Genomic DNA, 12,176 nt, shown 5'->3' on the forward strand with positions numbered 1-12,176 from the left:
TATTAAGTAAAGGCCTCCTTTCTATACAAAAAGGACAGGAGGTGTTTTGCTATCAGACTGTCGTCTGCCAATGATCCGAGTATTTTCTGAATCTTTTCATAATCTCTCTTTAGGAACTAATGAAAAGCATCACATTAGACTTATTTTTCTTAATGAACTAAGCCTTTGCAGAGTCTACACTTTACCTACTTTGGGAACAATTATATCTCATTTCTGAATTCACTGAATTCACAAAGTGGCATATACAGTCTTTTGCAAGACTTCTGCGCCGCCCCCCCCCCCCCCCCCCCTTTGAATCTTCTTTACTTGGCTGGTAAAAATGTAGTCTTGCGATTTCACTACCTCTCGGTTGTAACAGTGTTAAAATCAGTGTTAAAGTCATTTTCAACCACATTGTCATAACCATCCTTTTCTATACAGTCACTAACAGCCTTGAGGACAATCCGTAGCCGCCTGTCCATCGCCTCCAAGTGAGGCTGGTAGAGAATGGGAGCGATTTTATCTTTTAGTAAAGATTCCTTCATCAAGAGACTGAGTTTGTATTCCTCCTTGGCTAACAACTGTAATCGCAGATAGGTAGACTTCCTTATTCTAAGAGAAAGAGGAGAAAAAAAATGCACATCAGTATTTTCATCACTATTGATCCTGACAGGGCTAAAAGGCTTATAGTCAGCATAGCGATAACAACGTAAAAACCTTATTATGTGATCTGAAATGATGAGAAGCAGGCACTGTCACAGTCCTAATGAGCAGCTGGCATTGTCACCTGGCCAGTGATCTTTGGGAGCCCTTAAAGGTGGAGAGGTTTTGGAGCACAGCTCTACAGTCAAGTGCAGACTGCCTTCGTGCTCCTCTGCCGGGTAAGGCACCGACTGGATCTGGTGCAGCATTCACGGGGTCACGTCAATCCCGGCACTGACACACACGATGCTCGTGGCATTGAGCTGGGCGTGGGTGGCGGCAGCGGAGGCTCCCGCTACCTCACCTTGCAGGGATGCCCCTGTGTCCCGGTCGTGCGAAGCTGAAACTCTAAATGTCACCTGTCCTCTCTGAAAATCCTGGGCCCCGAGCCTCCGCAGACACAGAGCTCACCCTGTGTCCCGGTCGTGCGAAGCTGAAACTCTAAATGTCACCTGTCCTCTCTGAAAATCCTGGCCATGGGCACCGTGGAAAGCCGATGAGACACTTGAACGAGCTGGGGGAAGTTTTGGCACTTGACTTCCATGGGACGTGTATTTTGTCTTAATAAAGCCTCTCTCACAACAGCTCACAGCCACACTCCGGCAAGGTCCTGATCTCAACAAAGCACTTAACGTGTTAGTGCCAACGCTCAGGGCCAGCTCGGGTCAGGCTCCCTGGCCAGGATCATAACATCTCCTCCTCTCCAAGGTATGCAATACAAGATTCACTTGAACATTTCAGTCCTATCAGTGGAAACAACTGTACAAAATGGGAAACAGCTCCGGAGGTGAAACGTACCTGCAGCACTGGTTTAAAGGCACCAATATGGAAAGTTCGTCGTGGGAATATTTTCCAAACCTATTTAAAGATAAGAGCAAGAACAAAGGCGGTTTTAAAGACCAGCTTTTTTCTTTTTTTCCCCAGAAAGATTATTGAAGGTATTTACCCTCTTCCATTATCTAAGTGGATAATAAATGTTTCATTTCCAAACTTCTCAAAGGTTTCGTAGTGATGTCGATCCATGTTACCTAAGGAATAAAGAGGAAAAAAAGACCGTTCTCACTCTGGCTTGCTGCTGAGCCTGCAGGTCGGGGCAATACACAAGCTATGGTTCAGCGAGAAGCCCACACTCCCCAAGCACAACGGCTGTGTAGGGCAGAGAAAGCAAGTGAGCTCGCTTGCTTCTACTGTGGAAAGCCCAAAGTGTGCGATACTGGAAGATGGGCTGTTATGTCTCTGTTATGTCTCAAGCTCTCTGTAGCTTTTATAGTGAAGCTCCAGAGGACCCATCAGGAGACAAAACGAACCTTCCCACCCTCCAGCAACCCCTCCTGGGGCACGCCAAGGAAATCCCTCTCAGATATGATGGCATCTCAAGGGCTCGGGGAGCCTGGTCATCCGTGAGGTAGCTACGTCCTAAGCCAGCAGAGCTTCTTTGGTGAAAACGAGCCCTGCTGCTCCAGCCCTGGATCAGTACGGCGTGCAAAGCAGCCATGGTACGCGTGCCGGGTGCGAGGCTTAGCTTAGAGAGGGGAAAATGCACCCTTCAAGCAGGGATCTTAATCCATATGACTTTGCTAATATTGTATTAAACTTTTAGAACCCCAACCAAACATTCTGTTTTTCCTCTAATAAGAACTTTGTCCAAATTTCTGGCTGCCTGGAAAGCCAAAACAATATTATGGCTCTAACATACGGATCAGGATGCTACTGCAGCGGTACAGCTGAATAGCACTCTTTGGGCACCCATGGCAGGCAGACGTGTGATCTGCTTTTTAAGGTCAATGTGCAGAGTACTGGTGCCAAGCTATGAATTTTGTCTTCGTGGCGGGGGTCTTGAGCCACTTATAGATGCCACATATGGCTCCTGAGCTGTGATTTGGCCTCTCCTGCTGCAGCGTATTGCAGAAATCTTAGTAGTGGCAACGGCAGAGGATATGTCCTTGCTGGCATATATCAGCACCTTACAGGTATATTAATTGCAGCAAAACAGGTTTCATATGAGAATGCCTGAGTGTTAACCACTGAGTAGGCTTGGAATAGGTCACTATTACTTGCTTGTTAAGAATTATTTTATTCTGATCAGGTTACATAAACAGAACAAAACTTCCTGATACATACCACAGTTGCCTTTGTGACAAAGCAACACCTTTTTTTTTCTCGCCTCTGACAGTTTATAGAGCAAGCAGCAGTGAATACTGCTGCAGGTTGAAAACAGTGTGCGGTTTGAAAAATAATGAACAGTCCTTGCATGTGCATCCAGGAGCCATACGTTACAACGGTAAAGCACTCACTAAAGCAAACTGTGAAGCCCTTAACTGTTGGGAAGGAGACTAGCCTGACTTGCGTTCATCATCCCTCTGCATTTCTGAACATCTTTGTTCCTTTAATCTGCACGGATGGGAATACATAACCATGTAAATCTGCATTTTCTCATAATCATCTAGAACGGCACATACAGTAAATGCAGCTTCAACCATGCTTTAGCAAACTGCTGAGCTATGCAGAGTGGTGTAGAAAGAAATAGTTCTTATTCTAATTAAATGTTGCATTTAATTTTTGAAAGAGATGAAACATACCCATTAGGAAATCAAAAACTGTCATATCCATTATATCCAGAATTCTGGTCCCACTGTCGTACGGGGGTGTTTGTTTAACCTCTTCACAATAATCTGGATCAACTTCCCATCTGGAAAAGCCAGTATTTTTATATTTTATGTGACATACAAAGCTTACTGAGTATTACAAAAAAACTGTTATTTTGCAAAGATCTAGTTGTATCATGTTTGATTGAGGGCAGGGTCAGGTACAGGCAGCAAATTCTTCAGGCTGCTTCCAGTAATGCAGGCAACCGATAAAGATTGTGACTGATGAAAAAGGAATAAAATCACAAGATTGAAAACTATCTGGCTAATAGGTTCAAGATTTAGGAGACCAGCTGCACCATCAGTCATATGATGAAAACATCTGAGACTTGTTTAGGGCTGCTGATAGCAGTGAATCTTTCTCCCTCTGATAGGACTTAGACAGGTCCCATTGCATCCTGTCAAAGCCACTGGGAGATATCTGTCCCACGAGGGAATTATGCCATTGAAGGTCCTTTCAGGTTCAGGACCATAAGCTGGAGCTCCTTGCAAGTGTAAGTACTCTGTCCCTTCCCAGGAGCTGGACCTGCTGAAGAAATGCAGATGCTCTCCTAAGCCTCAGTGCTTTAGATCAGGCAAGGGCAGTAACTGTTTTATTTTCCTATCGCCTGTGGCAGCTGGCGAACCCTGTGCTCACCACTACTCACTCTGCTTTCTTGCGCTTGTGGTAGGAACGTCTCCAAGGGTTTCTCCAGGTTTTCCTTTTAGCTAAAGACAAATCAGGTAGGAAAGCAGCCAGAGACCCTTCGATCTGATCTGGTTTTCCACACAGGGCGTGCTCAGTCGAGCAGTAGTAGGAGCATTCCCCATAGAAGCAGATGTTGTTGGCTGGCAAATAAAGGAAAAGAGTTTTAAAATGTACCCTTAAATTAGTGTTCAAGAATTCCTAAAAACACTGATGTATGTGAAGGAACATGAGCAGAAATAAATCTCAGACCCAAAACCCCATTACCGCACATAGTTTTCTTCCACGGAAACCACTAGAAAGACATTCATTTCAGTGGCTGGGATCACGCCCTATGCTGAGCTCTCTGTGACTACTTCCAGTCTATTTATATTCCAAAAACACATTTTTTTTTTTTAATCCTTTCCCTTCTCCTTTCATTTTCCCAGACTGATACATCCTTTGGGATATATTTGTTACCCCAGGCTGGAACCCCAAATCCCACAGCTGAACAAGTGGCACGTGCCCAAAGTTAAGTCACCTTTCAAAATCTTGGCTCATTTCCTTAAGAACAGACAACAACATTTCATTCATTTACTTGCAGGTATGAGAAGAACTGGCAGTTTTACTAAGGAGAATTATTTACCATGAAGACTCATGTGGGGGTGTGTGTGGAAGGTGGAAATAGCACAGATGTAACTCTGTCAGCACACATCCCAAACACAAATTTCTTCCTCCACACATCACGTTACTCCAACAACCACAGAAAAAGAACCTGCAGCAGGTTTTGGAGCGTGTGTTACCTTAAAACCTCCCCAAAGCTGCCACCATGTATTTCTGTACCAACGGGAACACCCACCTCTTTACAAGAACCCCTGTCCCACATGAATTCACTGGAGGTGGGAGAGAGCAGCTCATCCCCAACCCCGACCAACGCCGGACTATGAACAAGAGTAGGAGCACAATGCTGATCTTCTTGTTGGTGTGCTACAATTCTTTTGACATTGCTTTATGCACATAAAATGTCATTAGAGGAAGACTGTGCCCTTTCCTTATGGTAACGCATGAAGCTGAGAAGTCACATTGCTTCCTAATTCCCCACAAGGCCTCTAAATTCAAATATTGCTTCTGAGCTACTCTCCTTTGGGCAGGATCAGTACAAACGAGGCAGGAAGGGCCTGGTGTTGAGGTGATTTTCTGAGGGAGGTGATTTTCTGCCTGCCACAGATGACCCCGTGGCTCGGATAGGTGACCTGGTGGGTTTTCGTCGCAGCGATGCCCTGCAGCACGCCGCCCTGCACATTGCTGTGACGTCCCCCCGGGCCAGATCCAACCTACAGCTGGCAAAGCGCCCGGCGGAGATGGTACACTGTGGGTGACGCAAGGGAGACGATGAGTCAAGAGGAGAGGGAGCAACACCGGCCCCGGTGCCACGGAGATAGGAGGGAGGGAGATAGGAGGGCACGGAGCTGTGACTGGGGAAGGAGGTGAAGGAGAATGTGGAAGAGCAATAAGGTCTCGTGATGTTTTTGATTATATTAATTAACTGTATTATCTGGGACCGACTGCTAACCATGGAATTACACCAAATAATTGGCCTAGAAGGCTGACGTGTACTACTTGACAGCTCTTCATTTCCAAGCCTCTGCTGATGGCCATCAGATTTGTCCATTCAGTTGTGATTACTCTGGACACAGCCTTTTCGAATCCCTCTGCTGCGACTGACTCATAAGGACCACCCATCTATCTGTGCTCAGGAACAACTCCAACCCGAACTGTATATTTACATTCACAGGGTTGGCTTATACCAGTTAAATATATCCTGACTCAGTCCACAAATACTTACCCTGTGGTCAAAAACCTCGTTGACAGTTACTGAAAGAAAAGTACTTCAGGGAAGAGAAAATGAAGAACAGACATTACAAAAGGAAGGAAGGGAGCACTCAGCATGTCTATACTTCTAATTTTGTAATTTAAAGTGTTTTACCATGCAGAATATCCTGTCTTAAAAATTATTTTAAAAGCTTTTTCTTACATATAAGGCATATTTAGTCCCTTAACGTTTTAATTAAAGGAACAGTAGTTTGAGACTTCCCATGAGCTAAGAAGTGACCATGTCCTTGGCCAATAAGCCACCCGGCTTGGCTATTTCCTATGAACCCCAGCACAAGTCTTGGCGCTGCTCATCACACGATATGCCTATTAACTTCTAAACAGAAACCCCACTCATTTTTCCTTTTAAGCAACTCAGTAATATAACTCATATCTCTGAGAGTGAAGTTTTGAAAACCTTTTTACAAATTGCATGGGAAAAGAGCAATCGCAGTCAGGGAAACTTGGGTCGGAAGGGACTCTGGTCCAAGCTACAGCCTCAGGCTGGCTTCTCCAGGTTAATAAAATCTGAAACCCTCAGTTTCTCCTTGTACACCAGATGCGCCAGCTCCAGGCCCATCTCAGTGGCCCTCCTTCAGACTCACTCATTTCGTTACTCTAAAATCAAGCGTAAAGTCAACATCTAGACAAACCCAACCTAATGCAAGCGCTGGGCGCGCTGCCCTGCAGTCTATAACCTCTCAGGGGTTTCCTTTTCAAAACTGCTGTCGCAGCATGGACTTGGCATAGCTTTTGCAGGGCTAACACAGGTGCCTCAATTTCGCCTTTGATCATCCTGGCAAAACCAGGAGGGCTTCACGCCTCCCTGTGAAGCTCTTCCATAATTCAGGATGAAAGCAAAGAGTTGTCCAAGCACCTGTGGGCAGCACTGCCAGCTGCAGATGGCCTGCAAACAGGAGGATCCTACTGGGCCGTTAGGAAGGTTGGGATATTCTCAGGCAATAAAAACTGGGGAAAAACATCTGTGATTTATACCCTTAAAAGAGATTATTGCAGACAAAATATTTCAAAGCGTTCCAGGCTGCCACAAGGGATGATTTACAAGAAATCACATACGGCTGCTGCTTGCTGCAGGCTAGCGCAGAAGAGTTAGGAGATGTAAAGAGACCCCTTATTTCCCGGGCGCCTGCTGCCTTGGTGGGAAGGAAGGGCTCTCCGCTCGCTGCAGCCAGGGTTTATGTTTCCTCCGATTTGAAGCTGCAGTGGAGCTTGTGCTGCAATTCAGCAGTGTCAGCATCATCTGCTTGTCTGGAGAGGGAGGGAACACACGCAGATTTATCCTGATCGCCTGAGACAATTTATCTTCCAGGGTTTCTATGACCTGACTTCCACCTGGCAGCGGGAAGCCGATGCTCGGTTATCTGCCACCGTAACCATTTTGCAAAGAGCAAAAGGCCCAGCAACGCCCCTCCTGCGCGATCGCAGCCTCTGCTGCTCACTATGTAAATCTGACCTTTCAAAAAAGGAATTATATTAAACACAGCATTTTGCACAGTGGGAAGATAAATACTGTGTTTAATAGTTTGCTTCTGAATTTAACTTTGGGAACAATGAAACCCTGCTCCGTATTGTCAACGAAAGCAACTGGGACTAATCATTTGACAGTAATCACACATTCCTATCCAGCTAAATCTTCAGGAAAGCTCGGGGGCTATGGCAGCGATGGCATTTGCTGCTGCGGGGTGACACGGCTAGCACGTGCGCTGCCTGCACCACGCCGGGCCGGTCATCCCCGCTCCTGCGGGGCTCCTCCAGGTATTGATTTTCCCACAGAGCCCCATCGCCTGCAACCAGAGTCCAGTCCTCCGAGCCACGGCAGGATGCGTCGTGTCATTAAGACAGCAAACTTGCGGTAAAACCACAAGTGTATTTCTCGGTGAGAAGTTACTTTCAATGGCAAAGCTTTTTCTGCCCTGTGGGCTCAGACCTGGGGTACTCACTCTCCACGGCTCCTGTCTGATTTCTTGGGGTAGTGGAGGTGAAAGGATGCTGTATCTCAAGTTACTATTACAGAAATTAACTGCTTTGATTGATGCAGGATAGACATCTTGATATGTCTATCCTAGTTCTTATATACAGGCAGTGAGATGAAGCAACCTGAATTATCTGGGGAAACATTCTTTTTCAAGGTTTCTTAAAAAAGTAGGAAAAAAAGAGGTACCAAATACCGAAAAACACATTTCTCATTTAAGACTTCAGGGTGCAGTAGCAATCCTCTTTGAAACCTAAGTAGGTGACCCACATTCTGCACAGCAGGCTGAGGGTGAAATTCCAGCTAGAGACACAAGCCTAGTGCTTCGCCCGCAATCCCACGCTAAGAGCAGGGTCTGGCCTTTCGGAGGCAAAAATCAGAGGGAAAGGGGAGATGAGGTTTAACTGGAGTGTGGTCCTTCTCCTCCTGTTAAAATTGCCCAGCCCATACGTTCCTCTCTCATACAATACAGGTGTTTCTGTACAGACCCCCGTCCCTAAGTACACCTGCAAAAGAAGCGACCACCAGGAATTTGTGCTCCTGCAGAGTGGGTAGAAATGGAAACAGCAGCAGTGCTGGCAAACCAGAAAGGGAGGGATGTTTATACATGCTGAAATGTTCAAATGCTGGGAATTTGCAGCATACAAACTCCTCCTTCATTAAAAAACAAAATTGTTTCCCCAAAGCACTAGAGAGGCAAGAGAATCCCGAGCGCTGTTGCAAATGTCTGATTTTCATTATCTGAGGATGAATGGATACAATTCGTAATGAAATCCACGCAAAAATCATGGTCTGGTGATCGAAACTCCAACTAATTACAACAATTAAGAACCAGAGTGTCTGTGTACTCATCTGCACATTTTCTGTGTGTCATCCTGATAGCTTAACAATAATTCTTCTCAGGAAGAAAAGGAACAAGGGGAGATACCTTAAAGCAAATTGCTTGGCAGAGCAATTCTTTTATTGAGATTTGCATGACTGTTAATGGAGGACATTTAGCAAGCCTGTGCAACTGGAGTACTGGAAAGAATCCTGAATATTTACTAAAGCAATGCATGAAAAGATCTTTCTTTTACCTGCTCAAAATAATAGCTATTTCAGAATTGGTATTGTTTGCTGAAAGGGGAAAAAAAAATCCATAATCCCTTGGAATTGGTTAATATGAACAAAAACATAGCGCTTACTAGCTGTGTAACATTGATTTCTTTAAGCTGCTGCCTCAATTACTTCCAAAACGAAGGCTGACATCATTAATATGTCTCTTTTTTCCTAGCAAATTACCATTCATTTGTAAGAGTAGCAGGGCTACTGCAGTCTGCCCTACTGCCAAGGATGTAAAATTAATTTAAATAATTACTGACCTAATTCCATTTCTCATGTTTAGTCCAAACTGCCTGGAAGTGCACTTTTCTGCAATTTGCTTTCTCTCTGAATGCAGCCTAATGCACTGACTGACCTGCCTGCTTGCAGCCATCGCCACTTCCCAGTGGCAGAAGGGATGCCGCTCTGCAGCGTGCCTGCAGCTGCCCGGCAGTAAGAGTTCCTGATTTCCACGCCTGATGGGACAAGTGAGATGGCCCAGGCATGGAAATGCAGTGAGGTTTCTTCCAACGCATCCCCGCACTGGTCCAGGGAATAATACAGTGTATTGACGAGCATTATCAGTATTTACCCTCTGAGGGTTTCCACTGCAAACTGTGGTCTCCCAGCCCGCGGGGAAGAGATTTGTATAAAATCAATTACATTTAGTGCTTGTTTAATAGTAAGAGATGTATATGGGTGCATGGAGAGGGATACATTGCCAGCAGACACAATGTGTCCCCATGACCATTAATTGTCACTCAGCACTGCTGGGGATGGAGGTGCAGAGACACAGCCACCTGAAAGGGAGTCCCAGAGGGGCCTCGGTAGTTTAATGTGGGTGCACAGCCTGGTTCTTGCAAGTATCTATACGTCACACCACAATCTCCCAGCTTTGTAACCAGTTCTCCCTCAAAACCAACTGAATTTGCTGCCCCTCATCTGCCAGAGGGGACAAGTCAGCCTCTTCCAGCCTTCCCCAGGCTCCTGGTCCCTCTCCATCCTCACCTCTCCAGGCCACGGGGCTTGTCCAGCCTCTTTTCCCTTTTCTGCCCTCAATCTGCTGCTTGAGCTGCCTGCTAGGTTTGTGAATTTGTTTCTAAATGCTTAATTTAGGACCTTTATTACTTTTTCATTAAGCATTAATTAATGCCTGCCTTTTAAGGTCAGTATGAAATACAAGATGGAGGTTGGGCATACGTTAATGAGAATCTGACTAATTAAACTGGGGACTTGTAGGGAAGAACTCTGACAAGTAACCAACATGATTTAAGCAAAGTATATTGATTTAGGAAATGTAGAATTGAAAGAAAAATTAATTGCTTAAGCGTTTTATTCTCCGGAAAAGCCTGATTCATAGTTAATCAAATATTTTAATTGAATTTATCTGAGGCCTCTAAATAAATTTGAATAAAGGATTATGCTTGGATCATCCCTTGGATGTCTGGAATTTTATAATGACAAGATAAAGATCTTCATCCAAACTGGCAGCCTTAACTCTGCATTGCCATGCTCAAGTAAGAGTAAGCTGCTCAGTACTTGAGTACAGTTTTGTAATTCTCAGAAATCACTCAAGTTCACCCCTAAGCCTTGATATATAACCTGGGAAGACTAAAAAGCAAGCAAACCTACTAATCCGTGTCTTTCTTACTAAAACGGGAATAAAATGGCTTATATTTCAAATGAGCCAAAGTACCTTGTGCACATAAACAGTCACAAGATTTTTTTGCCATCTTTTGCGTGTGATTGTTTGCCTACAACAAAATCAAGCAAAAAAAAGATGTAGAGAAACAGAGAGGGAAAAGCAACTGAGATACAAGTGCCTAGCACACAGAGATGTCTGCACATCAGGTTTGGTGAACACTGTCGCCACTGTCACCATGTACTGTCACCACGGCCACCACGACTGTACATGTAAAATTGGAGCGCTCGTAAGACGGGGTAAGATGAAATCTCTTGTAATTATGTAATGTGTTTTACAAGTGAAGCTACTGGAATAAATAACTGTCTGTTCAACTGTGTGTCCTGCAGAGCTGAACATAAATATTATAAGCTAAAAATAACAGCCATAATAATGACTTTACTGGTGATCACGAAAGTGTGATAAATGTTTTAAGAGAGAAAGCTCTGCAATGACAGGGCTCTGGTTTCTAGCTAACAGCAATAAATTACAGTTACGTCGGGAGAAACTGTAATCAAGTCTTTGGATCTTGACTTTAGGGATCTGGGATAAACAGCTTCTGGCCAATCACACACAGGGGAAGGGAGAGATCTCCGAAGATTTCTGCTCCAGATTGCCTGTTACACAAATCACAGCCCAAGTTCAGCAAAGCACATTTGCACGCAGCTGAAATAATATGAGTTAAGCTCACTGGAACATAGCTACATGCTTTAAATAGAATATTTCCCTATATATTCTTTCTCTAAGAACATACTTAAGCATGTATTTTTGTGCCTTAACTCAGATCCTTAATTTCTCCATCTCAGCATCCCAGATGCTAAATAGAGATGATACCACTTTCTCTCACCCTTTGCCCACCTCTACCTATTCTAGATGTATATTCTGGTGAGCAGGGCATGGTTTTACGCTGTGTTAGTAAAATTCCCACCCTGTGGAGCTCCATCCTTGGCTCCAGACATTGTGAAAGAGTGAAGAGTAACAGAAACAGAGAGTGGTATCAGTTCCTGGGGTCAACCCTCAAAGCAAGAACGAGGACTGGGAATGATTCAGGTCACTTCTACTCTGGCCTCTACCCAGTGGAGAATTTGAGCTGGAAGCAGGATATGTTACACATCTATTTGCTTGATTTTTTTCAAACTTCTGTTGTAACAAAAACTGAGGTTCATGACTCTGAGAAAATTAGGTTTTGGTCCTCCAGTCAAAACTGAGAAATAAATGCATCTGACCAACAGAAGTGACGGATCACATTGCAGTAGAAAAAAAAGTCTAAATAACTAATAGGCTAAGTAATAAGGTTTTGGGTAAACTGAGAGCAACAGAAGAAATTGCTTTAGAAATTACTCTACACAAAACATTTGTTGAATACATTGCTTTCGTGAACATAAAAGCCTGTCTCTGCGGATAATTTGTCAAGGGGAAAAGGCACTCAACTCAAAACAATAAAGTCTTCTTTGTAGCCTATGTCTCCACATTTATTTTTATTCAAAGGTCTACAAGACAGTTCTATTAGAAATATCTGAGCAATTAAGCAATCTACACATCGTTCCCTTAAGTACGTGT

General features: G+C 44.3%; 1 protein-coding gene across 1 annotated transcript in view; it reads right to left on the reverse strand.

Moving 5' to 3' along the window:
* Positions 1–289: 289 nt before the first annotated feature.
* The window catches only part of FAM20C (family with sequence similarity 20, member C), a gene marked incomplete at its 5' end in the record, with an annotated part of 13,931 nt that continues 2,044 nt past the window's right edge, over positions 290–12,176 (reverse strand). The window contains 5 exons of the mRNA XM_009584091.1: positions 290–591; positions 1,480–1,539; positions 1,628–1,709; positions 3,261–3,370; positions 3,974–4,154. Coding sequence (XP_009582386.1) covers positions 339–591; positions 1,480–1,539; positions 1,628–1,709; positions 3,261–3,370; positions 3,974–4,154 — 686 coding nt within the window. The remainder of the gene's footprint in view (positions 592–1,479; positions 1,540–1,627; positions 1,710–3,260; positions 3,371–3,973; positions 4,155–12,176) is intronic.

Source organism: Fulmarus glacialis, unplaced genomic scaffold, assembly GCF_000690835.1.
Source record: "Fulmarus glacialis isolate BGI_N327 unplaced genomic scaffold, ASM69083v1 scaffold7508, whole genome shotgun sequence".
In the NCBI taxonomy this organism is placed as follows: Eukaryota; Metazoa; Chordata; class Aves; order Procellariiformes; family Procellariidae; genus Fulmarus; species Fulmarus glacialis.